This window comes from Syngnathus typhle, linkage group LG17 (genome assembly GCF_033458585.1).
Source record: "Syngnathus typhle isolate RoL2023-S1 ecotype Sweden linkage group LG17, RoL_Styp_1.0, whole genome shotgun sequence".
Taxonomy (NCBI): domain Eukaryota; kingdom Metazoa; phylum Chordata; class Actinopteri; order Syngnathiformes; family Syngnathidae; genus Syngnathus; species Syngnathus typhle.
In genome coordinates, this window is record NC_083754.1 from 7558898 (window position 1) to 7584631 (window position 25734).

The 25734-nt window shown below is 49.8% G+C and overlaps 6 protein-coding genes across 15 annotated transcripts; 1 reads left to right on the forward strand and 5 right to left on the reverse strand.

Moving 5' to 3' along the window:
• Positions 1 to 368: 368 nt before the first annotated feature.
• arhgap27l (Rho GTPase activating protein 27, like) lies at positions 369 to 8817 on the reverse strand. Its single transcript, XM_061302465.1, has 21 exons — positions 8657 to 8817; positions 6282 to 6400; positions 5234 to 6135; positions 4837 to 4971; positions 4601 to 4753; positions 4241 to 4384; positions 4092 to 4157; positions 3683 to 3796; positions 3561 to 3617; positions 3368 to 3427; positions 2976 to 3043; positions 2815 to 2902; positions 2645 to 2746; positions 2469 to 2567; positions 2324 to 2396; positions 2105 to 2221; positions 1942 to 2040; positions 1787 to 1864; positions 1588 to 1722; positions 1397 to 1502; positions 369 to 1304 (listed from the first exon to the last, which is right to left on the reverse strand). The coding sequence occupies exons 2-21, from the start codon at positions 6310 to 6312 to the stop codon at positions 1130 to 1132; spliced, it is 2802 nt and encodes a 933-aa protein (XP_061158449.1). The 5' UTR covers positions 6313 to 6400; positions 8657 to 8817; the 3' UTR covers positions 369 to 1129.
• Positions 8818 to 9480: 663 nt separating this feature from the next.
• On the forward strand, positions 9481 to 12273 carry samd14 (sterile alpha motif domain containing 14). Of its 2 annotated transcripts, none has more exons than XM_061302477.1 (10): positions 9481 to 9813; positions 9930 to 10087; positions 10172 to 10288; positions 10362 to 10545; positions 10638 to 10731; positions 10816 to 10899; positions 10962 to 11121; positions 11282 to 11407; positions 11533 to 11688; positions 11787 to 12273. In XM_061302477.1, exons 1-10 carry the CDS (start codon positions 9777 to 9779, stop codon positions 11928 to 11930), a joined length of 1260 nt encoding a protein of 419 aa, XP_061158461.1. In that variant the 5' UTR covers positions 9481 to 9776; the 3' UTR covers positions 11931 to 12273. The 2 variants fall into 2 exon arrangements, with proteins under 2 accessions (XP_061158461.1, XP_061158462.1); XM_061302478.1 differs by having other exon boundaries at positions 11318 to 11407.
• Positions 12269 to 14749, reverse strand: csf3b (colony stimulating factor 3 (granulocyte) b). The gene is made up of 5 exons (XM_061302479.1): positions 14512 to 14749; positions 13673 to 13821; positions 13480 to 13590; positions 13252 to 13383; positions 12269 to 13190 (listed from the first exon to the last, which is right to left on the reverse strand). The coding sequence occupies exons 1-5, from the start codon at positions 14525 to 14527 to the stop codon at positions 12999 to 13001; spliced, it is 600 nt and encodes a 199-aa protein (XP_061158463.1). The 5' UTR covers positions 14528 to 14749; the 3' UTR covers positions 12269 to 12998.
• A 550-nt stretch (positions 14750 to 15299) lies between these two features.
• LOC133169929 (E3 ubiquitin-protein ligase TRIM39) lies at positions 15300 to 19617 on the reverse strand. Of its 9 annotated transcripts, none has more exons than XM_061302472.1 (15): positions 19549 to 19617; positions 19087 to 19196; positions 18881 to 18988; positions 18645 to 18769; positions 18113 to 18517; positions 17922 to 18026; positions 17759 to 17854; positions 17460 to 17693; positions 17219 to 17399; positions 17053 to 17145; positions 16592 to 16618; positions 16489 to 16515; positions 16225 to 16400; positions 15986 to 16141; positions 15300 to 15749 (listed from the first exon to the last, which is right to left on the reverse strand). In XM_061302472.1, the coding sequence occupies exons 4-15, from the start codon at positions 18756 to 18758 to the stop codon at positions 15564 to 15566; spliced, it is 1800 nt and encodes a 599-aa protein (XP_061158456.1). In that variant the 5' UTR covers positions 18759 to 18769; positions 18881 to 18988; positions 19087 to 19196; positions 19549 to 19617; the 3' UTR covers positions 15300 to 15563. The 9 variants fall into 9 exon arrangements, with proteins under 9 accessions (XP_061158456.1, XP_061158458.1, XP_061158457.1 ...); XM_061302474.1 differs by lacking the exon at positions 19549 to 19617 and adding an exon at positions 19363 to 19542 and having other exon boundaries at positions 18645 to 18766; positions 18881 to 19039; positions 19149 to 19196; XM_061302473.1 differs by lacking the exon at positions 19549 to 19617 and adding an exon at positions 19363 to 19542 and having other exon boundaries at positions 18645 to 18766.
• A 308-nt stretch (positions 19618 to 19925) lies between these two features.
• utp18 (UTP18 small subunit processome component) lies at positions 19926 to 22965 on the reverse strand. Its single transcript, XM_061302476.1, has 13 exons — positions 22672 to 22965; positions 22455 to 22588; positions 22267 to 22362; positions 22126 to 22190; positions 21881 to 21987; positions 21502 to 21627; positions 21211 to 21385; positions 21045 to 21145; positions 20870 to 20960; positions 20672 to 20795; positions 20431 to 20605; positions 20218 to 20360; positions 19926 to 20012 (listed from the first exon to the last, which is right to left on the reverse strand). The coding sequence occupies exons 1-13, from the start codon at positions 22831 to 22833 to the stop codon at positions 19988 to 19990; spliced, it is 1524 nt and encodes a 507-aa protein (XP_061158460.1). The 5' UTR covers positions 22834 to 22965; the 3' UTR covers positions 19926 to 19987.
• Positions 22966 to 23125: 160 nt separating this feature from the next.
• Positions 23126 to 25674, reverse strand: LOC133169934 (WAS/WASL-interacting protein family member 2-like). The gene is made up of 7 exons (XM_061302480.1): positions 25566 to 25674; positions 25106 to 25173; positions 24922 to 25033; positions 24418 to 24792; positions 24209 to 24358; positions 23927 to 24028; positions 23126 to 23832 (listed from the first exon to the last, which is right to left on the reverse strand). The coding sequence occupies exons 1-7, from the start codon at positions 25660 to 25662 to the stop codon at positions 23792 to 23794; spliced, it is 945 nt and encodes a 314-aa protein (XP_061158464.1). The 5' UTR covers positions 25663 to 25674; the 3' UTR covers positions 23126 to 23791.
• Positions 25675 to 25734: the final 60 nt, after the last annotated feature.

Here is a 25734-nt window from a genome sequence, read left to right on the forward strand (position 1 = left end):
AGACCAAACATAAAATATATAAAACGACCTTATTCCTTGCTTGAGTCAACTTCTTGTGGCAACGTCTTGCTAGGCGCATTTGACTGTTCTAACATTCGTTCTACTTACAAAACTAACTTTTAAACGTTCAGACCATCAAATAAAGAAGTTTCATGATTTAGGTGAATGTTTTTACCTGCTTGCTTTCTTTCTTGACACCAGTCGGTCCGACGAATGTTTGGTTACCATAACGACGGACGGAACGCCAAAGAGCCCAAAAATTTGACGTTGCCCAAAGAACACGTAGGCCAATTTTTCTTTGTATGCCTGAATTCATTTATGATCCTACAATACATTTGTGTGCCTGTCTAAAACAACACGTACGCCAATTTTTTTTTGTATGCCTGAATTCATTTAATTTATGATCCTACAATACATTTGTGTGCCTGTCTAAAACAATGTTTTCTTAATCGTATTACATTTCACAAAGGTTCACAAAATATTTTTCATTGTTTCAGAAAATCCATACAATGCTCCATTAACAGTGAAATAATCCCTAACATGATCATCATTCATTTTCTGTTTGACATATATGGACGTATGTGCAAGTAGAAATGTTTAAGTGTTGATGATTTTTGGTCTTTTTCTTCTTTTTGGTCAAGCAAAGCTTTATAATGTTAACTGTTCAACTGGAGCACTTCACAATAAAATAAAATCTGTTCATAAAATTATTGCTTGATCTTTCTGGCGGACATCACGTGAACAGTTCACGTGACTGACGATGTCATCGTTTGTTTTCAGCAGAAGTATTTCTTCCAGTTCCTCTTGCAGGGAATGTCAGTGTGGAAGGCGGTAGCAATTTCTCCAAGGTGCTCTCCTCCTGGTTGGAGGGCAAAAGCTATGCAAGCAAATTGCTGCCACACCAGGAAACAAATAAAATGATGCCCCCACCCATGAAAAAAAAGCAATTCCTGGATCAGGTAATTCTCAAGTTGTTCAAACTTGAAATGATCATGTTATATTATGTGATGCCGAGCTCTTTGTTGTTGTTTTTTTTTAATCCGTTGGTGGCATTTCACTGTCTTGTGGAAGGACCCGCTTCTCATTTGGAATGCGTGGAATCTTGGTCGTGAAAGGTTACACGTGTGCGCTACGTCTGCACAAAGATATTGTCGAACTCATTGAGCATGAGCTCCACAATCTGGCTCTGGAAGATCATGTGGACGGTCATGTTGGACTCAGTCTGCGGGCGCAGCAGCGTGGGCCCGAAGACGATGGCCATGCTCTGGACCGACATCCGGTTGGCGTCTTTGTGATCCACCACCCTGCATGGAGACAAGGAGGAGGCAAGGCAAAGGTTAGGGAAGCCTTTAAGGTGGCGGGAACGTTAGGAAAGGTGGGGTGTGGGAGCACGCGCCTACGCAGATGCCTGAAGAGCAGCTCCATGGTGTCGTGGTTGGGAAGCGGCAGCGAGCGGACCAAGTCCTTAATGTAAGACACGCGCTGGCTATAATCCTTATCCTCTGCATGACAAAAGGTAGACGCCTTAGGGAAGAGGGGCGCGAGAAAAGGCTCGTTTGAACACGCGCGCGCGGACACGGGACTGACGGATGGCGGCGATGAATTTGTCGAAGAAGCTGAAGGGGAAGAGCGGCTCGGGGAGCTCGCGCAGGAACAGCTTGAGGGCTCCCGTCAACACGTGGATGTCCTCCCAGTGGCCGTCCTCCACGTCCAGATGCTCCTCTGAGAAAAAAAAAAAAAACGCAATCGCGTCAGCCGCTCTGCTTCGTCGTCATCATCATCGTACCGTGATCGACTTTGTGTCGCAGCTTCTGGATGACGGCCAAGTTTCCGCTCACACGATAGATGCCGTCCACGTCGAGACCTGCGCACACCCGAGCCCCATCGACATGTCTGGAACATGACTCAGCACAAATAAAATAACCTGTGTGCGTGCGTTACCTCTCCTCTCCACAGCTCTGATGCACTTCTCCACAAATTTTGGAATGGTTGTGTTTTCCCTGTGACAGAGCGTGTCCAGGTGGCAGCCGAACACGTTGTCTGAACACAAAAAAACAGGGGTTAGGTCTCGCACGATCCCGCCACGTGCGGTTGGGGCGCTTACCTCGTATGTAACCCTTCTCCTTGACACTCTGCAACGTGGGCCTCCTCTGCAGGAAGCGGCGCAGTTTGGTGCGAACCCGCGTCTGCTCCGTGTCGGCGCCTGGAAGACTTCTGTTGCCTGCCGACGCGCAACAGCAAGTTGAACCAAAAGCACACGGGAAGGCGTCGCCCGCACTGACGTGGCGCCGAGCGGGGCGCGTCTACGGACGAAAGCACTCACTCCCGCGCTTCCTGTCTTTGTCCTCTTTGTCCGAGGCCGGGTCGTCATCGTCGTCCGAAACGTGCTCCTGTTCCTGAAAGACACACCTCCACGCTTACGTATGTGTGTGTGTGCGCATATGCGTGTGTGAGCGTCTTTTTCTTACCAGCTGTCGGATGGTGTCCTGCATGACTTTTAGCCAATCGGCAATGATGCTCTCCGTGTCGTACTGCATCAGGTACTCGCAACCCTGACGGGTCCTCAGCTACACAAACACACACACACAGGCATAAAAACAAACGAGGAACACACACGGTACGCAACTCCGGGAAGCGGGCTGACCTCCAGTACGTTCTTCTTGGATGATTTGTCCTTGGGGGCCCAGCACACTGAAGCTCCTCTCAACTCCACCGTGTATTCCGGGACAATCTGCGAGGCCTTGGACTGAGGAGACGAGAGCCACGTGAGCGTGCCGCGAGCACTTTTGGGCGTTAAGATGAAAGGTGAGTCACCATGTTGCCGCTGGGCACAGACTTGGGGTCCCGGTGGAAGGTGAGGATGCCGCCATGTAGGACAGTCCACGATTGACTCCAGTTCTTCCTGTTGGCACGATGTGATGATGTCATGACGACAATGATAAAAACAAGAGGAGACGACAGGAAAACGTCCTCACCGAATTTTCTTGCCGTTATCGACGACTTTGGTCTTGTTGACGATTCCCGCCTTCTCCAGCAGGTGTCCCTGCAGGCACAAACAGCAAGTCACATGATCACCATCATCAAAGTCTCGACGTGGCCGACCACCACCACCAGGGGGCACCCACAACCTCGGGTTGTTTTTTTGTTTTTGTTTATTTTTTGGTCACACACACACTTACACACACCGCCATATGGAATCAAACTTATGGTGCCTGCACACAAGACAGGCGAGTACCCCTACACCATCAGCGATTCCCCCTTGGGTTAGTTGAGCTCCAGTTTAATTTCCCATAGCAACCGCAAACAAATAGACCCCCAAAACACAGCAGAGGTTAATGGCCAATCAGAGCGCAGGACCTGCAAGTACCTGCTGGGAGTCTGAGCTGCGATTGGACAGATTCCTTCTCAATCCGAACCTATCATAGTGCTTGAAACAAAATGACATCATCAGCACGTTGTGCATGTTTGCGTGTAAACGTGTCCATGTGTGCGTCAGCTGTGTTGTGGTTGTCTGCATGAGATTGCGTTTGCGTGCATTTTCTGTTTGCGTGTGCGTGTACCTGCGTACTGTCAGGTGAGTCCCGCCTGAAGTCGGCAAAGTGTCGAGAAGCAAACGTCTGGGGAGCACAATCAACTTTGTCAGCCTGCCGCCAGTCATGCCAACATGCGATCATCGACTCACATCCTCGGCCACGCTGTGTCGCCATGCCACGCGTTGATCAGGTGCACCATTTGACATTCGGAAGCCATCTTTGCGCTCCAGGTGCATTCTGGGATTATCCTGCTGGCGAACCTGCTGGGAAAAACCACGAGACATAAAAATCATTGCGCGGTTGTCATAGAGACGGGACATTTCAAAGTGATTTTTTAATGGGCAGATTTTTCATTCTTTGTTTGTATGTCTACATATGTTGCCGCACCGTTATTAATAATACCAATAGTCAGTCAATTCTGATTTTACCTCTGCAAAGAACGGCTAATATTGAAATTACAGATCAAATAGTTCCTAATCACAACATAGGGATTTTGAAATATTTGCTTGAAACCGTGAAACTGCATGTCTTTCTGTGTCCGTGCGTTGTGGGAGGTACCGTAGTAAAGACGGCGTCATTGTCTCTGTTTGCATCAACAGGATAATCTTCTTTCGGCAGCGGAGGCTTCACGTTCAACCCATACACACAAACAATCAAATATTTGTTGCATAACACCTGACCGTTAAACCACGCCACTGAACTCGTACCGGGCCGTCGGCGAGTCCGGCGGCGTCATCGATGTGGGGCGCCAGCGTGGGGGCATTCCAGGAGGTGGCGCCAGAGACAGGGTTGTAGTAGTAGAGCCTCCCCGAGTTTTGGTCTGTCAGTTGCTCCCACATCTCGCAGCCAGACTGGAGGGAAAGCACTTTAGCATTTTATTTTTGAGTAAAATATATTGCATTTGACTTTAATCCTTTTTAATTTGGGCACAATTTGTATTTGGCTTTCATTTGAACTGTACGGTTGTCTTAATATTCCTGTTTGTATTGTTTAACAACTCGACCTGGTTATTGATGAAGTCGTGCACAAGGTCTGGTGTGGGGGTTTTTTTGTTTTGTTTTTTTTACCTGCGAGGGTGTCGGCGACAAAGAGGAAGGGACGGGGGACAAGGACATGGGGGATGACGGGTTCGGCGAGGGCGAACGCGGCTGCGTCCAGGTGCTCTGTCGCGTCAGCGGGTGGAAGTAAAACACTCTGCCGCTCTCCTGGTCCCTGTGCATCTGCAACAGAAGCCTTTCACAATAAAACAACACAGCATACTGATTCGGATTCTTTTCAGCATCCAAAATGTGCGCGCACTGACCTGCCATCCCTCTTCCGGGCTGGCGGGGGAGAGGCTTATTATTTCAGAGGAGGTGCTTGAAGAGGAGAGGGTGTGGTCTATAGTGGAGGGGGCGGGGTCAGGCACCTGCAACTGCTCGGGGGCGGGGTCACAGGCCTGCCGGTGTCAAGACAAATGGTACAAACACACGCAGGGATGAATAAATATTTCACGCTTCCTCCTCGAGTTTCTTTTGTCAACTGGCGTCCGTCGTCAAGGCGACGAGAAGCCATCAAATTCTTCATCATGCTTCGCTAGCCCCAGTCATGACACCCCGAACAACATAATTGCCTCTACAATTAATTGTTGCACTTCTACATTTGGAATGGCACCCATTGTGAAAAGTCGCAGATGGTCGCACATTGCTCATGGCTTTTACCTGTTTGGGGGGCGGAGTTGAGTTGGATTGTCCAATCAGGTCATCCAAGTGCAAATCCTGGATGGACTCGTAGATATGGTTGGACTTTTCTTCCTCTTTTTGCTCCTCTTTCTCCTCCTGGCCGTCGCTGTCCTGTTCACTGTCCTCCGTGGCCTCAATGGCTTCCTCTTCCTCTTCTATCTCTTCCCGCGTGACCGCCGTCTCTTCTTGGTCTTCCCGCGAAGGTCCGTTCTCAAGGTCCTTGAGGGCCTGCACCTCGGGTACAGTGGGCGTGTCCACGGGGATGGGCAGTACATGGGGTCGGGTGGCGGCGGGCTTGGCCGGGCCAAAACCGGCGTCTTTGTGTTCCTCGAGCAGATTTTTCTCTGTTACGCCGTCTGTCTTTTTGGCGAGGTCGGCACCCGATGTAGCACCGGAGTGACGCGGGGGCGTGACAGGGAGGGGCGGTGGCAGATCCATAAAGTCCAGCGGGACACCGAATGTGGACATCCGGTTGTCTGTCTTGCGATAGCCGCCGGACGTGTCCGGTTTGAGCCGGATGGTGAGTTCGTCAGCGGGTTTGCTTCTGATTCCGCCCGGCTCCTCCACACCCTTAGGAACGGGAATCGTTACGGGGACCGGCACGGGGACCGGCACGGCGACCGGCACCGGAGCAGGGACCGGAGTGGCTTCGGGAGCGGGTGGGTGGGCAAAGTCCAGAGGGGACGGCACATCGGGCGGGAGCTCCTTGACGTACTTGGCCGGGATGTAGAAGGGTATGGAGGCGTAGTCTCTCCGCACCTGCCACCAGTGGGCGTTGGTCTTGGCCAGCAAGACGTAGCGCTCGTTGGGCTTGATGGAGATGATGGAGCCATCTCGACCCTCATATTCGTACTGGAACTCCACCAGCACCAGACCCACACCTCCAACAAACAGACAACACGTTTGAGCTTGCAAAATGACATACTGTACTCATTCCAGACCTGAATTTCTAGAGTTGGCAGTAAAATAAAAAATTCTGATCATTTGCGACATTTTTGGAGAGGGGAAAACGTCAAGCAAGACTAACCTTTGCCCAGCAAGGTGGATGTGGTTGCCATGGCGATAGCAGACTCACCCCCTCAGCTTGACGGACAGGCGGCTGCGTCACAGGTGAGAGGTGAAAGGTCAAGGGCAACCATCCGCACCCTAGAACAGAAAGTATAAAGATCACCTGAAGTGTGGCAGTGTGCACACAAAATGGCTGTCAGTGGAATGTTCCACGTGTTCGCATCCGCCCTGCCGTGACATGTCCCACGCTACATACAAGAGTCAACACACGTAAGTGCACGCCATGCAACACATTCGCACACACACACACACACACACACACGTATACACAAAGCATTCAACAAAAACACAAAAGAGTGAACACTGACGCCAGTCACCACACAAGTCAACACATAAGCTTTTCCATGTATGACGTCATTTCTGTCTCCAAATAAAGGTCATGTTGTTTTATGCGCACACACAACACGCACACTCACACACCTACGTAGAACAATAGTAGGAGGCGCATCTCGGCCTTGTTTTGTTTACAGAGGGAAATGTCTGCTTCCTGTCAGTCCAAGGCTACGCCCACCAGTCGCCACCTCTCAGTGACATCACAGACACATCCGCGTACACGTACGAACACACAGTGTGAGTGTTTTATATGTAACTTAGTGAGTTATTGTAGAGAGCTCTGGGTTCAAAGTCTGTCACTTGACTGACACACTTTTAGATACTCGCACACACACACATACAGAGAAGAGAGTGTATGTCTGAGTGTGTTTCCTGTCTTTGTCGCACAACAATAGTGCCACTGCTTCAGCATTCAGCAAAGTCACAAAGTCGAAAGAAGGTTGGCTATATTAGTATGTTGTGCATGGGACCGGTCGTTCATGCTTACATGAAAGACTGGTCACCAATCAGTGGCAGAGCACATATCAAGACAGATTGACAAGCATTCACATTGACAAATAAATATTCTATTGAAAAATATCCCAAATAAAGAATATTTGAGTTAAATCCAACTTTTCATATCTGAAGACATTCTATGCTTTTTCCATTACAACAAAAGCAGGTTAATAATGACAATTACATTCATTTGTTGAGTCAGCATATTGATGCCCGACACACCTGAACACACCTCAAACAGTGTGTGTGTGTGTTTCAGGTGTGTCATGACTCATGGGGCCTTCTTGAATTCCTGCCCCTGTCTGTGTGTTTGCGAGTCTCATGAGCACACCCTCCCCACAGGCTGGAAACACACATGCGTGCACACATTAAATTCCCTATCAAGCGTCAAAGCAAACATGAGATTCGTCGATCAATGGGACAAGACCTCAAAGTCATGTGACACTAAACTACCTTTGGCCTGTGCGCCGGTGAGCAGGGTCACAAATGTGTCAGGTGACATTTTGAAAGTGTCACATGACCCGTCATGGCACACTCAGAAAAACTCCGCTCCAATTGGCCATCACCAAACTGCTGGGCGACAGTGAGCATGGACGCGACTCCCAAACCACTACGTGAGCTCCAGAAAACACTTCAGGGGCGTCCCTAAAGGGCATTTTGGGATAAACCACACAAACCAAATACCTTCTACTATACTCCCGGTACTACTGCTGTACTACAACAATACTACTGAATAATACTGCCCCAATGATACAGTACCAACTGATACAACAGCTACTTCTGCTATGTGACAAATCATCCTACTGCTTTTATATTACTACTTCTGATATTCTCAAATATTACTAGTGCAACCACAGTAATATTACTACAAATGCTACTTACACTATGACACACCTATAATACTACAGTGCTATTACTATGGATACTAAAATTATTATACTACTAATATTGTGACGCTGCAAGCACTAAAATGAGTTCATTATCATAGCATAAAACAACAATATAATAATTATTTAATATTATTACGATTAAGGGTAATGCAAGCACGACTGCTACTAACGCCTGCCTAATTACCTGCCACGAGAATTTATGATCAGAGGAACTACTTTTTGGATTTGACGGCAAGATCAAATCATGGAAGTTGAAGAAAGTTGAGAACTTGTACTTGTTTCTTTTGTCGGTTGATGTGCCCACAAGCAAACACACCCAACCGCGCCGCACATTCCAACCGCACGCTCGCTCGCGCGCGCACGCAGGAGCTCAACGCTAACAAGCTAACAAAAAACACTCACGCAACTTGCGTTCTTCCAGTCTTTCCTTGCTATATAACAGAAACGAAACTGCGCACACAACTCTACTATTGCGTCTACTATTACTCCGACGATCGAGATCGACATAATACACGAATGCACAACTCCATAGAAGTGTGTGTTAAAGTGTGTGTGCGTTCGTGTGGGTGTGTTAGTGCAGATGAAAGCAAGTGTAGTAAAAAGTAGTTGGAGTTACCTCGAGTCCAGGCAGAAGCACAACAGCCATGACGGGGTGTCCTCGTGGACTTGTCAGGTAATTGTTGTGTACTTGTGTTGAATGTGTCCGTCAGTGAGTGTGTATGTGTGTGTATGTGTGTGTGAAAATCGGGGAACAGGTTCCTGTGTATGGCCCCGCCTACCTCCGAGACCTGCTTGTCTCAGCTTGCCCCCTGCCGCCCCGCCTTCGTCCCTTCCTCCCTCACGCAAATCCCGCCCACCACTTCCCGCTTCCTGCTCCGCCGGTGACGTTTCTATGGCGCCATCTGGCGACTAGCAGTTGTTCAGGCAAGGCGGCAATGTTCGCCCTCATGACGTCATCGCTAATCATCAAAACAAAGGAGACAATGCAACAAGATATATATAAAAAAAACGACTTGACAAGATTTTAAGTCAAAGTCAAAGTCAAAGTCAGCTTTATTGTCAATCCCTCCACATGTCACAACACACAAAGAGACCGAAATTACGTTTTTCTCTACCCCACGGTGACGAGACACATAACACGATAGACATACATGTACGCGACACAATACAAAAACAAATACAAAATTTCGCATCCTCACGGTATCTCGCATGTTATTATGGATTCAAGACACCTGTGAGGCCCCCCCCCCCCGCCTCGTCCTTGGCGATGGTTGGTTCCAGACGGTGCGCGTGCCCGCGCTCGTGGCCGCGCTGGTGCTGATGCTGCGTGCATGAGGCAGCACTTTTCCCGCCTCCAGCCGGCAAGTGACATGACGTGAGGATCCGCCGCTCGCTTTCTTTCTTCATCGCCATCATCTCTATCGCCAACACCTTCTTCCTCATCCTCATCCTCATTTCTCTTCACTGCATGACAACATTAAAGTGCCAGGGAATGAGGTGTGTGCGTGCTTGAGCTGTTGAACATGTGATGACGTCAGCGCTTCCTGTCCTGTTGCCCTCGCTGTCTTTGGCTTTCTCTAACTCATTTTCTGTTACTCTCTCGTTCACCTTTCCGTGTCACTGCCTGTCTCGACCACTCCCTCCTCCAGCCTGCATCCTAAACAGCTGAGTCATCTTGTCCTGACTCTTCCTCTCGTGTGTGTGCGTTTGTGTGGTCTTTCAGAAAGCGCTAAGTCATGTCCGCCGGCTTGGACGACAGTGACAGCGTGTTTGGTAAGTAGCAAGGCCGATAGGCTCTGATGCCAAAGTTAACTTCTAACGCCATATGTCATGTAACGTGATCAAATCATCAGGTAACCCACCTGTGTATGCATGTTTGCGTGTGTCAGAGTTGAATTCAGTGATTCCAGAGACGGAGCTGCTGGACAACAGCATCCAGAAGGGGCGGGCACAGCTGAGCCGCAGGCACCGCCCCTCTCGCTCCCGTTGCCATGACAGCGTCAGCTCCAATGATGACAACGGTGACGACAGTCTGGAGAGGAAACAGGTACGCGCATGCATGTGTGTAAAGGTGACAGCATCTAACCAGCACGTGTGTGTGTGTGCGTATGCATGTGTGTGTGAACTGCAGGACAATGCAACCTTCTCCGTCCATGCACCTCTCCAAGTCACAATGCGAGGCTCCTCCCCTTCACCTGATTTGCTGCTGTCGGCACGCAGTGCCGCCTTCTCCTTTGACACATCACTGGTTTGTCAAACTCAGCATTCAAAACGTGGAAAAGAAACCCAAACACTGTCGACTCGCTGTTGATGTTTCTCAGGTGCGTCGCTTGCCGGATGATGCCAGCCTGTCATTGGCCGTGGCCCCACGAGCACGCTACCACCAACTAACCAATGACACGTCTCAAGAAGCTTTGGCCACCAGTTCGCTTTCCAAGTCATGCCCCGCCTCCTCTGATGCCTCGCCTGTTTACACGCGAAGGAGCAGGAGGCCGGACAGCGAAGGTACACACACGCACACGCACACACACACACGTAATATGACTTTGTGCGTTTGTACGTCTGTGTGTGTGTGTGTGTGTGTGTGCGTGCATCAGTTCTGGTGTCTGAGTCCAGTCGAGATTCGAGTCCTGCCGACCCTGCTCCGGTGCTGCTTGACCAGAAAACCAAAAGACGCTTCCAGGATTTGGGGTGAGTGCAGCTTGCCATGTTTGTGCTGAGTAAGCTCCGCCCCTCATGTTTGTGATGTCACTGACACTTTTGTCATGTGATCAGCGTGACGCTCAGGCGCTCATACCTTCGAGTGAAGAAAGACAAACTGGACAAACGAGACAAGCGGTCCAGCGAGGGAGGCGCCAGGTGAGTTTGACCACGCCCCCCGCAGACACACTGACCTCTGACCTTCACGTATCTGCTCCCAGAGACACGTCTGAGAGTCTCAGAGAACGAGACTGTTCGTCATCTTCGCGAGCGTCCACATCCTTTGTCTCCTTTTCCTGGTTTTCCTCGTCGGGAACAACTCCCGGGTCCCCGCAAACGCAGCCTGTGGCTGGCCCTGAGCCCCCAAAGTCTTGCTCACAGGTACACGTGCTAACAAATATGATGCTAACAGCTTGTAGCAGTTAGCACACAGTCGCTAAAATGTGTGTGTGACGTCACAGCAAGACAACTGATTGGACAGAAGCAAAGAAAATGTGACAATGCGTCTTCTCAAAGTGGAAGTAAGAACTTTTTTTTGCAGGAGTCTTCTTTGAGCGAGGACTTTTCTTCTCCTCAGACGTCCCTGTCTATGTGCCCTCATGTGGAGTTGTCGTCTTCCATGTCCTCCTCCCACCCCTACCAGACTTTGTCGCAGTCTTCTGACGAGGTAGCGCATTTATGTACACACACACACACACGCTCATGATTTCATGAGCTTGAGTGGTGCCTGCAAAGCTTAGGCTGATGACGCTGACAAATTTTTTTTGGTGTGTGTGTGTGTGCGTGTGTCAGTTGGGTGACGAGGCACCTTGCGCAGTGTCGTCGTGGACAAGCCAGCAGGTGTGTGAGTGGCTACGTGAGCTGAGCATGGACCAGTACGTCCCCGAATTCCAAGCTGGACACGTGGACGGTCGCTCGCTGCTCCAGTTGGACGGTGGGAAGCTCAAGGTAAGCGTGAGTGCGTGTTGGCTTAAAGTAGCCTCAGTTAGCCGCCGGACAACAGGTTCAAAAGTGGGGCGCGACTTTAGCGGTTTTGGTTCTCGCAGGGACTGGGTGTGCTGAGCTCGTGCGACCGCGGCGCTCTCAAGCGGCGCATCAAAGTCTTGCAGACGTCGGCCGACAAGGACAAGAAGAGCGCCAAGCACAAGGACAAAGAGCGCCGCAAGCAGCGCGAGCAGCGCAGGAACTGAACGCTGGCTGACCTCTGGGGGCCAGAGGCGACCTGAGTTCGGAGCCAAATATGGTCAAACTGCATTTCTCTCCCTCGTATGCAAACCAGACGCAAATGCTGTTAACTCGATCTGTGGGAGACATTTGTTGTCATGAGCGTGCTTTCCAATAAAAAGGCTCTTATTGTGAAAGGACAGGAAGTGTCACTCATCAAGAGACCCAAAGCATGTGTGGGGAGTCGATCACTTTTGATTATTTCCAAATCAAAAAGAATGACTACAAGGACATCGTTCCTCCGTGTGACGTGTGTGAACGATCATTTGATGACTTTTTTGCTGAATCATTAAAGTCCAACAAATTTAATTCTCATCACTTTATTGGGAAACAGGACATTGTCTGAAATTGACAGTGAAATTGTTGATGATTCATTCTCTGGTTTGGGCCGTAACATCCGTTAGAAAAATCGGCAAAAATGTCGATTGTCTTGCAAAGTCAAAGCTGACGTAGATAAGTCTGCTTTCATGACGGACAATGGAAATTGGAGGATGCTTACTGTTGAGGTACTGAAATTACGCTCAGTTAAGTTCAACAAAGTCTCTAAAAGTGGTTATCAAAATAGTTATCAGTTCATTTGATCATCGAGTTCTCATCAGTTAATTGATGAATTGTTGCACCCCTACTATGTAGAGGACGTGGCGTGATTCCAATCACAGCCCAGGACAAGAAGCTGTTGCACTCCATTCATAAAAATAAATAAGATTATGATAAATAAATATGAATGATTCATTAATAAATATAAAATGTGAAACATTAGATCAATAAATAAGGTTCCCTTAAGTAAGGCAAGTGTGCAGAAAAGTGCGAGAAGCTTCTCGTGAGAAGCATTTAGCGAGCGTGTCTCGGCGTGCTCGCAAAGTCTCAGCTCATCGCATTCCTCACCGTAGCTGACTGCGAGCCCCGCCCACCGCCGCCACGGACGTCAAAGTCAGTTCCTCGTCATTCCTGTCGCAGGGTCTGTCCAGCAGGAGGCGGCGCAAGAAGAGGAGGATGGTCCCAGTATTTCCGGACGGCGTATCACATCCATCGTCTTAGCGCTGGGCGGCGATGGCTCGCAGGCTTCGGATGATGTCATGAGCGAAGGATCGAAGCTGCGTGAGCGTCAAGTGAACGGCCGCCTGAACCTCGTAGTCGCCATGGAGCTGTGCTGTAAGCCCCGCCCATTGGTCAAGATGCTCATCCTGGTTGGTCTCGTCGCCACCGGGCCAGGCCGCCTCCCGGACCTGTAAGCACGACAACGGTCGTCACCAAGTCGCAAATGGTTAGCGTTAGCATGGACGTTACCTTTGCAATGTGAGCAAGTAGGTCTCGCAGGTCGGCTTGAAGGCTCTCCAGACCACCAAGGCGCTCCGACAGAGCTCCCAAAAGACCCTGGAACATCCGCACGCCGGCTGCCATGCGATTCAGGCACGTGTCCTGCAGGGGGCGACAAAACACATACTCAAGCTAGAACAAGAAGGTCAAGTTCGTTCGCCACCAAAAAAAGGTTTCGGTTGTATAGGGTAAGCTGACCACGTTGAAGTTTGGGGACAGGGGCTTGAGGACAGGCACTGGAGGGATGTTGAGGGTGGCGGCGAGCATCTGAAGGTCACCGATGGGGGTCGTGAGGTCAAGGGTCGAAGCCTGCAAAGGGAGAAAGCGGGCATGGTCAGCAAGCGGCGAGCGAAAGCATGAGCGAGCAAACGTTGATAGCGAGACAGCCGACCTGGGCGAGCGCGGTGGGGACGTCCCTGGAGACTTTGTCGGCCAGCATCCCAGCTCGTTCCAGCGCATCTTGCAAGCCTGGCGAAGGGGCAATGGCTGGCGCTGTGTGGATTGTCCGCGGGAACAGGAAGCAGCACAGAAGCTGGAAAACTGAGGCAGGAAACAGAATAATTATTGCAGAAATTATCAACTAGTTTGATCCACCGTTATAATCAAGAAGCAACTCAGGGAACCACTGCTTTGGTGGAATATTATTTTATTATTATTATTTTGCACTGAAAAAGGATAGACCTATACAGGCCATTTATTTGCATCTATATGTCTATTTTCGAAATCTAAACTACATTTGACCTTATTTGGATGGGTAAATGATTTACAAAATTGGCTTAAATAATGAATCCATTTTATTTTTAAAAACGTTACAATTATTTTCCTTTTTCAATTTTGCGGACCACCTTCAATACCGGTCCGGACCAGTAGAGGGCCGCTGACCACTGGTTGACAAAGGTTGAATTATTGGACAAGGTGGAGTATTGATTGTCTCATAAAGTTTTTTTTTTTTTTTGGTCCAAAACGTAAGATGATCCATTTACGTGAGGTGATGTATTTTGCTCACGTGGAAAGACACATGTGCTAACCAATTTGAAGCTCGTACTTCCTGTTCCTTGTTGGAGACGCAACTTTAGTTCGAATCCAAAAACTGGAGCCTGCCCCCTCTCTCCCCTCTTTTCGCCAGTTGTGCAGAAAATGGACACGACGAGAAGCAAATTTGCAGTGGACAAAATAACATGAGCGGCGAGGGGGCGTGGCAGACGAAAGGCATGCTTGCTCCGCTCTCACCTGCGTATGCGTGCATGTCGGTCACGGCGGTTTAGTGTCTTGCGCGCTCCACACGACCAGGACGACGACGACGAAGATCGAATGGACTTCAGCTTCCATTGGGGCTTTTATTCAAGCAGTTCCGCGGGGACTTTCCACCAGTACGACGCGTACGCGACGCCAACTTTGCCGAAGTGACGACAGCGCTCCGTGGCGTCACCGTGGCCCGCACCCGAGCGCCTTACCGACGTCATTTCCGGGTACAGCCTGAACGCCTTTACCCGTTTTCCGCTAAATGGTCATTTGATGATGTGCTTTTTAACGCAAAATACAAACGCAAAAATTACAAGTATAAACTGCAACGCTTCCTGACTATTGGAATGTGCACAGCTTGTGCGTTTGTGACGTGTCTTCGCGCGCCTCGCACGCATGGATTTCTGGTTTGAGAAATCCTGGAAGATCTGGAAGGGAAGAATGGGAATTTCGCGTTTCGTAACACCGTGATTCACACTTCATCATCATCATCAGTATATTTATCGGTTGCGTGAGCACACTTCCTGTCCAAGATGGTGGAAAAGTCCAGCCAGTGGCTTTCAAGTGAAACTCAGTTGAAAGAGTGTGTTTTCATCTATTAATAATAAATAAACAAGAAAATAATTTGCTCCAGCTCTCTTAGACATTTTATTATCAATTTATTTTGAAATTAGGCTGCCCAGCCACACCTACATTATGCAGATGCAAGAAGCTGCTAATTGCCTTGCTTCTATTAATTTCAGAAAATCCAAAAATATCATCTTCAAACAAAAAAATGTGATTTGAATGTGTTTATTAATTGAAGTGTTATGAAAGCTCCAGCAACATTGATCCAGTTCATTGTAATTATGGAAGAGCGATGACATCATTACGTGTGCCCGAGAAACTATTTGACTGACGTCTCAACCGTCTCGTCCAATACATCAAAATGTCCGTAGCGAGTCAGACAAAAGTCAAGTATCTCCAACGCGGTGGCAATCGTTCACGTGTTGTCGGTTCACTGCAAACGGACAGTTTACCGACCCAGACGGGTGAACGCGTCAGGGCATGATGACCAGGGGCACCTCTTTGTCTCCGGTGCCGAGCAGCGGGAACATCTGCTCGGTGAACTCGCCACAGTTGAAACTGAAGATCTCGGAACTTGACTTGGAGTTGTAGAAGGACACTTGACCCGCCTCTACGTCCAGGAACACGCCCACTTGACGCAACTTGGGCGGAGCCTTCACCTGATGGGCGAAAAAGCACAAACATACGGTCAAGCCCGCTTCGTCTTCCCTGGCCCGCCGGCCGATAATAAACACAGCACATCCAAATATTCAGTCAATAACCAGAAATGCATCCAAATTAGAGCAGGCTCTGGCTGCCATGGCAACAATGACTGACATTGGTTGCCAACACTTTCAATTTTCATCGATTTATTGTCGCAACCCTCCAAATATTTGCTAAGTCAAGGATGCGGGACCTTGGTGAGCGGTGGCGCGGTGAGCGCTCGCAGTTGGCTGCCGCTCCACCAAAGGGCATAATATCCGTTAGCGGGGCTCATGTCAAACAGGCCCTTCCTCTGCGCCGACTCGCTCGCCACACCCAGTTTCCAATCCTTGTTCTCGCCCACCAGCACCTGCACACGTGCAGACACAGGTACATGCAGTCACAGGCACATACAGCAACAATATGACACAAATTACAGAAAGCGAGACAGACCTCCCAGTAGTGTCGTCCGGTAGCATATCCTTCCTTGGTGATGATGCACGACCACACATCAAATCGATGTTGGCTGTTACGATAAAACTGCAGCTTCTCGCCACGCTTGACCTGCTTCCTGTCCTCTGACAAGATCAAGAACGGGTACGCAGTCATCGGGTTCAAGGTCACGTCCTCTGAACGTAAGCGAGAAGGCAGCGTGCCACCGTTAGGCTAGCTAACATAGCACCAGTGATGACATAATGAAAGGTAGAAGGTTCTCACCCATGTACACACGAGCCTTCTTGTGACCTGTGTAACACAAAGGCACTTTTAGTCATTGAAGTGAATGAATTTGATATAGAGCGTGAATGTTTGAGGTACGCACCCGACACCGGCTTCATCTTCTTCATGTCTGAAAGTAAAGCAGATGCAAACGTCAGTCTCGTTTTCACAATAAAAGCCTCACTGATGAGCCTAAATCACTGGCGGACAAGTAGAAGTTAACATGTTAAAAACTAAGGTTGAAAAAATACTTAGTTGCAAAAGCTAATAAAAACAAAAAAACTTTATGAAGAATTCAAAACTATTTGAACCTCCATCTTATTTGGATATCTTATCGGAAATTAGCCGGCGTTGCCAGGGAATTGCGCTCAATTCAAATTTTCAGTGTTATGTTGTTTTTTTTCACATATTTTTCGGTTTGTAAGAGAGCACACAATCAATAGTTTGTTCTGCTGAGTCGGCCGATTCTTCTCGACCAGTGAGGTAGGCCTTGTAGTAGATGAAAACACTGCTATCAAATTCATCCATTGGAGAATGTTGTGCCAAGACGCTGAAGCTGATGACCTCTGAGTCCCCATTGGCTCCTCCTCAGGCTGCTGCTGCTTCCCCTGAGACTGAGCATGCTGTCCGCCGCCATCATCGGGTCACCCGGCGGCACTGCAACACACGGCGGCACGTGAGCTGTCGGTGATGAGACGGCCGGTGGAGAAGAGACGGCGGAGGCGCTCACGGGAAGCCACGGATCCTCTGGTGCCGCCCCCGGCCCCACCCAATCTGGCATCCTCCATCTTGTCGCGAACTTCGGCCAACGCCGACTTAACCCAGCCCAGGTTGAAGTGGAGGTTGAGGTCCAGGTCGTCCACATTAACGGGCACATCCGAGCCCAACGGCGACGTAGCTTCCGAGAAGCTCTGAGCGCACAGGTCATAGGTCAGCCCACGTCACCTCTGTCGCTCGAGTTGTGTTCTGACCTGCAGGAATCCGATGTGGTCCTGACTGACCGCCTGCGCCTCCAGCCGGACACGCCTGTCCATCAGCTGTCTGAGTTGCGACTCCAGTAGGACGACTTGGCCCTCGCCCCTGGACAGCACCGCCCCCATCTGCTGCTGGACTCCGCCCACCACCTGGGTTCGGAGGCGGTCCAGGGAGGCGGCAGCCTCGTCCAGCAGCGTTTCCACATCGCCGCGCTCTCGCTCGCCGTAGGTCTGCCGTTAGCACGTTTACGCTTTAGCAACGCTCCTAGCACGGCTTGGCGAACAAAGACGCTGACCTTGACGCCGTCCATCTTGGTGTTCAGCTCAGCTAAGATCATCTCCTTGTCTTTTATCCTGTTCAAGATCTCTTGCTCTGTCCTCGCAACGTACTTCTACAAATGCAGACGAACGAGGAGTTGTGACAGGAAATAGGAAGTGAGCGTGCATGAGTAAAAAGACCTGTTTGCTGAGTCGTTCCGTTTGGACCGACACGGTCTGGTGAGTTCGGTGGTCCTCCAGCACGCAGATGGCACAAATGCAACGGTGACAAGTCCGACAGTACACCTGAACACATGATCACATCTATGATCGCGAACATGTAATTATGTATGACCTTGCACGCCGGCACATTGCGGCCTCCATTTTCTCACCTCCATTAGCCGGCGGTGTAGTTTGCAAGTACGTCCCCTGAGTGCTTCCTGCGGGTCCATAAGAGGATGCTTGGCGTAGAACGGCGTCTTGTGATGCGGCTGGATGTGTTCGCTGCAGTAGGACGCCGTACATGTCAAGCAGGAGCTGACGGCCGGCTGCTTGATCCCCGTGCACACGTCGCACCAAACCATGTCCTCGTCGGACTTTGTAACAAACGGGTTGGTGCTGCTGCTGGACGGCACGCTGGATGAGGCGGCGGCGGCGCCATAACGAGAAATTTTGTAATTCTCTGTGATCACAGCGAAAACTTTGTTGATACTCAGTTGTGGACGCTCTTCAAAGGCATGTTTGCACAGTGGACACGTGCACGTGCTGGTCGATGCCCAGTACCCGCCAATACATGCCTAAAAAAAGGCAGCATACAAGCAAGGGCTAAGCAGTTAGCATGCTAATCAGTCATGGAACAAAATAAAGCTAGCATGCTAACCAACACACAGGTGCTAAACAGCTGTGATGCTGACGAGTTCGTACCTGGCAGAAGTTGTGTCCGCACGGCGTGGAGACGGGGTCAGTGAAGAGGTCGAGACAAATAGAGCAGGTAAGTTCCTGCTCGTTGAACAGATCCGGCGCCGCCGCCTCTGCCATCTTGTTTCCTGGTGTACGGAACACACATCGACATCGATGGTAGCATTTGCCCGGTGAGAACTGGAGTAACAGGAAATGGCTCAAAAACAACACCGCATTCCTTTGCGCCCATGTGTACAAACCTACAACTCTGATGACTCTCTCTGATTGGCGGCAGGTGTGCTTGGGGGCGGAACCACAAAGCACCACCGACTCACATACACCCACCCGACCACCGTTTGACTGTCATTCTACAACAGGACTGATGATGTCATGCAAGCGGGGCTAGGCCTCGATGAGAACTGTCAATTACAAAAGGGTGGGGCAAGGCTGAGTAATAACCTTTTACCTGTGTGTTTATCCTCTGCCGCCCCCTGCTGTTGCGGTGGATCACGTGCGACACCTCCTTACGTCGTTAGCGGGCTATCGTTGCATCTTCATCGCGTCTTTGCTAGCACCCTTTCAAAATAAAGCCAACTATTCACCCATGGCTTTCATTTCCACAATAAAAGTTTGTTCTGATTAAATGTTCGTTTTGAGCTGTTCCTTATTAATGCACATGCTGGTTTTCACTCATTTGTTTACACGTGTTCAATTCAATAAAAATTACTTAAGTTCCACTTACCCCACTCTAAATAAAAAGAAAAATCCCTCATAATCGTCTTTCTAAAGCGCTCTCTCAATTTAGCACAGCGCAATACTTTCAAACTAAAGTGACGATGCAAAGTCACCCCCTCGAGGCGTTTCACATGGGAAGCAAAACGATGTCCGAGGTTGTCAAGTGCATCAAAATCTTCGAAAGTTTTCTTACCTGCCTCAAGTCTGTTGCTCTTCTGCTCAGCCTGAAACGCAAGTTTCACAGTGACGTATTCGGGGGCGTGTCCTGACAAAAGTGGTCGGGCCACATGTTTGCGTCAAAGTCGGACGTGATACGCATACTCACCGTTGCATTGATCGCACCGACGATCAAACAAAAATATTGCAAACCGCAAGAAAATCAAATGCTCAAATTTGTATATAAATTTAAGTTTACTGTGCATATATCTTATTGAACAGATTTTAATAGTTTATATTCTTGTCTTCGTATTTTTACATGTTTTGCTTGATCGAGAGGTGAAGAAATTCAATCAATGAACTCTTGAACATACTGAACTCACAGTCACAATCAAACAATTCAACAAGGCCAAGAAAAGACAATTGAATTTATTTCATGAAAAAAAAAAAAACGTGCATGTGACTCCTCCCCTTCTTCAGAAGTTGTTGTAGTGTGTCAGCCTGTGCACACAGAAACACGCACACACAACAGATGAATGAGTGCGATGGCTCATGGTTCAAACGTGACAGCACACTCCTCATTATCGAGTTGGATCTTTGACTGGAATTGTCTAGTTCGATCACTCACTCGCTCACTCGCTCACTCACTCACTCACTCAATAAATAAATTACTTTTCAGACACATGTTACTAATTGGCCCTCTGACCTGAAGAGTGGAGCGCGTCCTTTGTTGTTAGCAAATGAGAAGAAGCCACTGTGAGGCGAAAAGTCCATACAGGAAACTCGATAGACAAACTTCTTCTTCGCCAGAGGAAAGTTGGAGAAGACGCTCAGACTTGGAACGTGGACCTGATGATGACACAGTCGCTGTTTATTATCACGGCGTGCCGTTGTCACGACGACGGTATTTCCACTTCACCAGTTTGGCGGCCTCTTCTTGGTATTGCGAGGCGATGGCCAGGATCTCGGCGCTGGGGTTAAAGGTGAGCGCGGTAACAGGGGTCAGCAAGTTCATGATGGCCTTCAGGGGCGTGGGATTGGCTGAATTAAGACACGTCTGCTGCGAGTACACGTTGACCACACCCGCCTGTGAACTGAAGCGGGATGATGTGACGGGACATGAAAATACAGACTTGACACTTTGACGGAAGCCATCTTACCCGCACGCTAGGTAGCGTCCGTCAGCGGATGCGGCGATGGCCTTTGCGGCGACACAGCCGTGGTCCGTGAACCTGTTGACGCAGCGACTGCTGCGCACGTCCCACACGAACACTTCGCCGTCCTCTAAGGTCACCACCGCAGTGTCATTATTCAGTTGTCGTGATGATGTCATGGCTAATGTTACACGATCAACTCACCTGAGTTAGCAAACACTTTGCTGCCGTCGCTGCTCATGGCCACGCCCACCACCTCGCCGTTCAGCTTTATGCTGTTCACCACCTCCTTGGTCTGACACACGTGCGCAGGCACGCAATGGCCTCATCAACTTTCCGCAGCAACATTGCTTTGATTGTGAAAGTGATGAGTGTGCACCTTGAGTGTCAGCATGTGCAAGTATCCTTGAGTTCCTGTCAGCAGTAGCGCGCCCCCCTCAGGACATACGCAGAACTCTTTAATCCGTGGTTCCCGCAGCCCTGAACACACACGCACACACTTGAGTGCGGGCGAGTTCTGACAAGGCGGGTGCGTGCGCGTGTACCTTTGACTTGATGCACTGGCATGATGCGTCCTTCCATCATATCGTACATGTAGAACATTTTGTTCTTCACGCTGGTGGCGATGACGGCGTCGCCCTGGCAGGTGAAACGAGCTTTGTAGATGGGGAAGCGGTCCAGATGGACGCTCTGGATCTTAGCGTTGGTCTTGCCGTCCACCTGCGGTGCCCAGAAAGGCGCATGCGCCACATTTGACGTTAGCTAGCGAACAACGACAATGAGGTGACATTTGTGTGACAACTGGTGGTAGTTCTTGGGGAGTCCCCCCGACTGACCTGGAAAAAGGAAAGCGAGCAGTCGAGACCGGCTGTCAAGACCACCTGAGCTGACGGGTGGAACTGGACCGACGTCAGGCGATCGGAAGATAGCCGCGCTGCGTTGGCGTGGCAACATTTCTTTAGCTGGAGTGCAGCAATGACATGGCGTCAACAATCATGACAAACACATGATCAACAAAACACATGCGGGGTCGTCATATTGATGAGAAAAAGAACAAACGTCATGGCAACCAGAGCGCACACGTGTCACGATGAGCACAACTCAACACGCTAGTCACCGCAACATCAGCCCATTTGTCATGACAGGCCTCGTAGTCATGACTATCAAAATGCATGCAAGGTTGTCATGACGACGCGTGTGCACGTGAGCACCGACCCCGATGATGCCGCTGGGCAGACTGTCTGAAGACGCCACGAAGTTTCCCGTTTTTCTCAGCAGGTCATCGTCTTCGTCATCCTCCCCATCGTCATCGTCCTCGTCATCTACAAACACGCAGCTGATTAGACGTTGTTCTACCTTTCAATTCATTAATTTGTGTGTCAACGGAGCACTGTACTAAAGGTCACGGTGTGACTACTTTTGCAACCGAGGAGCTGCATTTGCATTGTTTATATTCTTACCTTTCACTGATTTCTTGCTGCCGTCTGTGGCCCAGGATGGAGCTCCGCCCATCGACTTCTGGAACCTGACAAGGTTACACACACACGTGCTTGAGTGCGAGTGTGACTGGAGTGCGCATGTGTGTGTGTACGTGTACTGACTGATCTCTCATCCTCTGTTGCAGTTTTGTCTTGCTGATGCGGGCCTCGGACTGTCCTCGCATCAGGTTACTACGGAAGCGATGCTGCATGTCCACCCTGCCAAGCACACGTCCATTCGCTTAGCCAGCTCCAATTGTTGTCGTGACAACACAAGAAAATGATTACAAGTCGCACCAAGCAATACTTACTCTTCCTCCAGCTCATCATCATCATCAACCCAGGCAGCTTTTTTGATTGGTGGGGGGGCTAAGCGCGCTTCCGTCTCCTCGTCAGATTGGTCTCCTTCTTCTTCTACCTCCTTCTCATCCTCCTCCTCCTCCTCCTTACGTCATCCGTACGCACAAAATGTTGACTGCTTTTCACATTTGCAGCATGACGCCGATGTTATCATATGCGTGTGGTTACCTGCACGTCGCCAAAGATGATGTCCTCCAACTTTTGTACAGTAGGCTCCTCTGCGCGTAACAGTGCCAAACGCTTGATGTTCTTTCGGCGTGCGCGCGCCTCCTCCTCGGGTACGTCTGCGTCCTCAACAGACGCGCGCGCACTCCTCTTTTTACTAGACATGTTTGAATTCCGAAACGAGTGGAGTCTTCCGAAAGCTTTAAAACTTGTTTTCCTTCTAGCAACCGGTCGACTACGAGATTGAGGCACGTGGGAAAGTGTTTTCCGGTGGGGTCACCAGGAAAAGGAAGTGAGCGATAGAGCTTCAAAAGTGCCTCACAGGATGGAGCCTGCCCCCTTATGTTTGAAGGCGGGATTGCATTGCTTACGTACTGGCTTTGCTGGAAGCAGCTACATAAACAAATATAAATAACAAATATAAATAACCATATTGGAAGTATTTGAAACGGCCATCTTGTGTGAGTGTGAGATTTAAATAAGTTTATTGATTTCGGTACATTTGAAAGATGAAGCAGGAAGTTAATTTATAATTGTTAGGAAGGTAAACTACAGCAAACATTTTCATTATTTACTTGCGCATGAAGAAGTTTTTGAGCTACGAATGACTGGTATTGTTATCAAGATTACAGCAAGCATATCAGTACAATTTGACAGAGCACATGATCACTGCCACAGAAAATGACCATATAGTATACTTTTCAAAATAAAAGCACACTTAGGAAGATGACCTTTCACAGTTGAGCAAACAACACATGCCACAAACAAACAAATGCAGCAAGGATGAGAAATCAAAGAGAACAATTCTCTACTTCCAGTCCAAACGTTTTTTGTTTTTTTTCTGTCCAAACGTGCGGGACTTCTTCCAGACATTTACACCAATACGTTGGATACCTGGATAGCTTCGTGCATCGATGATAGCCTCGCGATGAGACGAGCCGAGTGATGTGACAACCTCTGCCTAGCCACTCAATTATGTTAGCCTAGCGGTCGAGGAGAAGGACAAAAACGAAACTGTCATATCCCATCATCCTATTAGCAACTTCTCATCTTCCCTCCAATGATTGCTCACAAGCGGGGGGGGGTCAGATGCAATGATGTCATCCAAGCGCAGTGCAGTTGTTCACCTGCCCACTGGCGGTAGTGGCGGAGCTCCTCGCATGGCTGCATCATAAGACAAAAGCATTTGTTGTGTTAGCACCCCCTGTCTACATCATTCAGCAGGCACATGGGTCCTTTGCGTGGTTTGCATTGTGACCTGAGTAGGCCTTGCTAGGGTAGATCTTAGTGAAGTGTCGGTACTCGTCCGGAGGAGGGAAATCGTCCAGCGAATGAAACAAATATTTGGACTCGAAGTCGTCTGCAGCAACAAAAGCAACGTTTAAAGTTAAAAGATATTGGTCAGCAAGACAATCTTAGCGGCAATGAACGAAGCAATGCACATCGTTGAGGACACGCAACAAACTACGGAAGCCGCTAAAAGAACAGCAAATCAAATCAATGGGGGGCAGAATCATGGGTCGGGGTTGTAAGCACTCACCACACAAACAGGGAATGATGGAGGAGGCGTGTCCATGGCGGAGAGGAGGGGGTGGCGGGGGAGGCGGTTTACCCCTGGTGGGGGGGTCAGGGGAGAGGGAGGGGCTACCTGCCATCCTGTACGGAGGAGGGGGCGGAGCCTCTCTGGTAGCTGCAGGGACAGGAGAAGCTCACGTAAAGGTCATGTAATGACGATGAAAGTTTTCTTACCTGAAGTTGGCCTATGGGCAGGGGAGGCGGGTGGTGGGGGTGGGGCAGGCCCTCTAGTGGGGGTGTGGCTTGCAGGCATGGGGGCGGTTCTCTTGCTACTGTGGGAGGCTTGTCGCTGTAGATGCTCTACCTCCCCACCATAGGTGGGAGGGGCCAGAGAAGCAGGTGTGGATTTGGCGGGCGGAGCGGCTGGGAGGGGCTTGTCTCTATTATAGGTAGAGGGTGGCGAGGGGGCCTGGCCACGACGACTCTGATGGAGATGAGGGGGTGGGGTGGGTGACGATCCGGCAGAGGGGAGCGGGGCAGGGCTTTGTGCATCCTCACGGCGATGGCCAAGTGGTGGGCGGGGCGACGAGGCACCAGCCGCACATTCATCTTTAAGCGAAGCAGGAAATCATTAACCAGACAAGCAGCTTCGGGATTATTGTTTTTGCTTTGGAAATGTAACTTGATTTCCTAATGCACGACAAGACCAACATGATAATGTGACTTTTTGTTTCCTACTTTTGTGTGGCGCCCCCTGGTGGAGGTACTGGTACAGGCGGAAGTAAGGATGGTCTTTGCCTTGGCTGAGGTCCGATAGGAGGGCAGGACCACCTTTCACCTCCTCCGAGCTCTGCTGGTTTGTGCTCATGTCATCGGCAATGTCATCAAAATGTTTCTGTATTTGCGTGTACTTTGTATGTACCTGATTGAAGGTGGGGGGCGGCGGGGGCGGAAGGGGCATCCTGATGCTGTCACTCACCTGAGGACACACTGCATGGGCCGTCACTTGCTTTTCAAAATAAAATACCAAAGAAAAACACGTGTCTCAGGCATGTTCAAATTCATCATTGGAATTTCAGGAGCAATCCTGATTTTTATCCACATGCATGCACTCGCTCACACGCGTAAATACACGCAGGGCTTCCTGTCCATGCTTAAAAATGCAACAAATTGAATTTTCTGTGCTCTTCTTTTGCCCATTGGGCGCAGCTAGCAAGTCAAAATAAACGCCCTTACAATACTCATTGAAACGTGTTGAAGTCGTTAGCAGACGCAGCTAAACAGTTAGCAGGTGAGGTCGCTCGCTCCTTCGGAGCGTGTGCACGGCCGCCCAACTTCACCCGCGTGCACGCACCCAGGTGCGCTCTGTCATGCCGACCCACCTGTGCGCGAGTCCGCGGATCGTGTGCGCATGCTCGCGTCAATGCCGCAGAACCAGCGGCTAACAGTTCGCTCGCCTCCTTTGTCGCCTCCCAGCATGCACCGCGCTTCCTTACGTCACCGCACAGTGCCGCTCTTTTCACGCAAAACACATGAATACACACGCGCACA

Bases quoted from the DNA above. Each gene is read 5' to 3' on its own strand.
- csf3b (XM_061302479.1), bottom strand. The intron at 13,591-13,672 runs GTCGGCTGTCTC...CTCCCTTTGCAG, and splicing joins TCCCCACCGCGCTCGCCCAG to GCTTCGACCCTTGACCTCAC. The intron at 13,384-13,479 runs GTCAGCTTACCC...CGCCCCCTGCAG, and splicing joins TGTCCCCAAACTTCAACGTG to GACACGTGCCTGAATCGCAT.
- samd14 (XM_061302477.1), top strand. From the start codon at position 9,777: ATGTCCGCCGGCTTGGACGACAGTGACAGCGTGTTTG. The intron at 10,546-10,637 runs GTACACACACGC...TGCGTGCATCAG, and splicing joins CAGGAGGCCGGACAGCGAAG to TTCTGGTGTCTGAGTCCAGT. The intron at 11,122-11,281 runs GTACACGTGCTA...TTTTTTTTGCAG, and splicing joins CCCCAAAGTCTTGCTCACAG to GAGTCTTCTTTGAGCGAGGA.
- LOC133169934 (XM_061302480.1), bottom strand. From the start codon at position 25,662: ATGCTGGGAGGCGACAAAGGAGGCGAGCGAACTGTTAGCCGCTGGTTC. The intron at 25,174-25,565 runs GTGGGTCGGCAT...CGGCCCATGCAG, and splicing joins ATCCGCGGACTCGCGCACAG to TGTGTCCTCAGGTGAGTGAC. The intron at 23,833-23,926 runs GTCACAATGCAA...CTTATGATGCAG, and splicing joins CCCTAGCAAGGCCTACTCAG to CCATGCGAGGAGCTCCGCCA.
- utp18 (XM_061302476.1), bottom strand. From the start codon at position 22,833: ATGTCTAGTAAAAAGAGGAGTGCGCGCGCGTCTGTTGAGGACGCAGAC. The intron at 21,988-22,125 runs GTAAGAATATAA...GCGTGTTTGTAG, and splicing joins CAGCAAGAAATCAGTGAAAG to ATGACGAGGACGATGACGAT. The intron at 20,013-20,217 runs GTCAGAGGGCCA...CTGTGTGCACAG, and splicing joins GGACGCGCTCCACTCTTCAG to GCTGACACACTACAACAACT.
- LOC133169929 (XM_061302466.1), bottom strand. From the start codon at position 18,758: ATGGCAGAGGCGGCGGCGCCGGATCTGTTCAACGAGCAGGAACTTACC. The intron at 16,142-16,224 runs GTCTGTCTCGCT...GCACGTGTGCAG, and splicing joins CCGGACGACACTACTGGGAG to GTGCTGGTGGGCGAGAACAA. The intron at 15,750-15,985 runs GTCCCGCATCCT...TTCGCCCATCAG, and splicing joins CCGCGCCACCGCTCACCAAG to GTGAAGGCTCCGCCCAAGTT.
- arhgap27l (XM_061302465.1), bottom strand. From the start codon at position 6,312: ATGGCAACCACATCCACCTTGCTGGGCAAAG. The intron at 3,428-3,560 runs GTACACGCACAC...TTTTGTTTCAAG, and splicing joins ACTCACCTGACAGTACGCAG to CACTATGATAGGTTCGGATT. The intron at 2,041-2,104 runs GTAAGCGCCCCA...TTTTGTGTTCAG, and splicing joins GGAGAAGGGTTACATACGAG to ACAACGTGTTCGGCTGCCAC.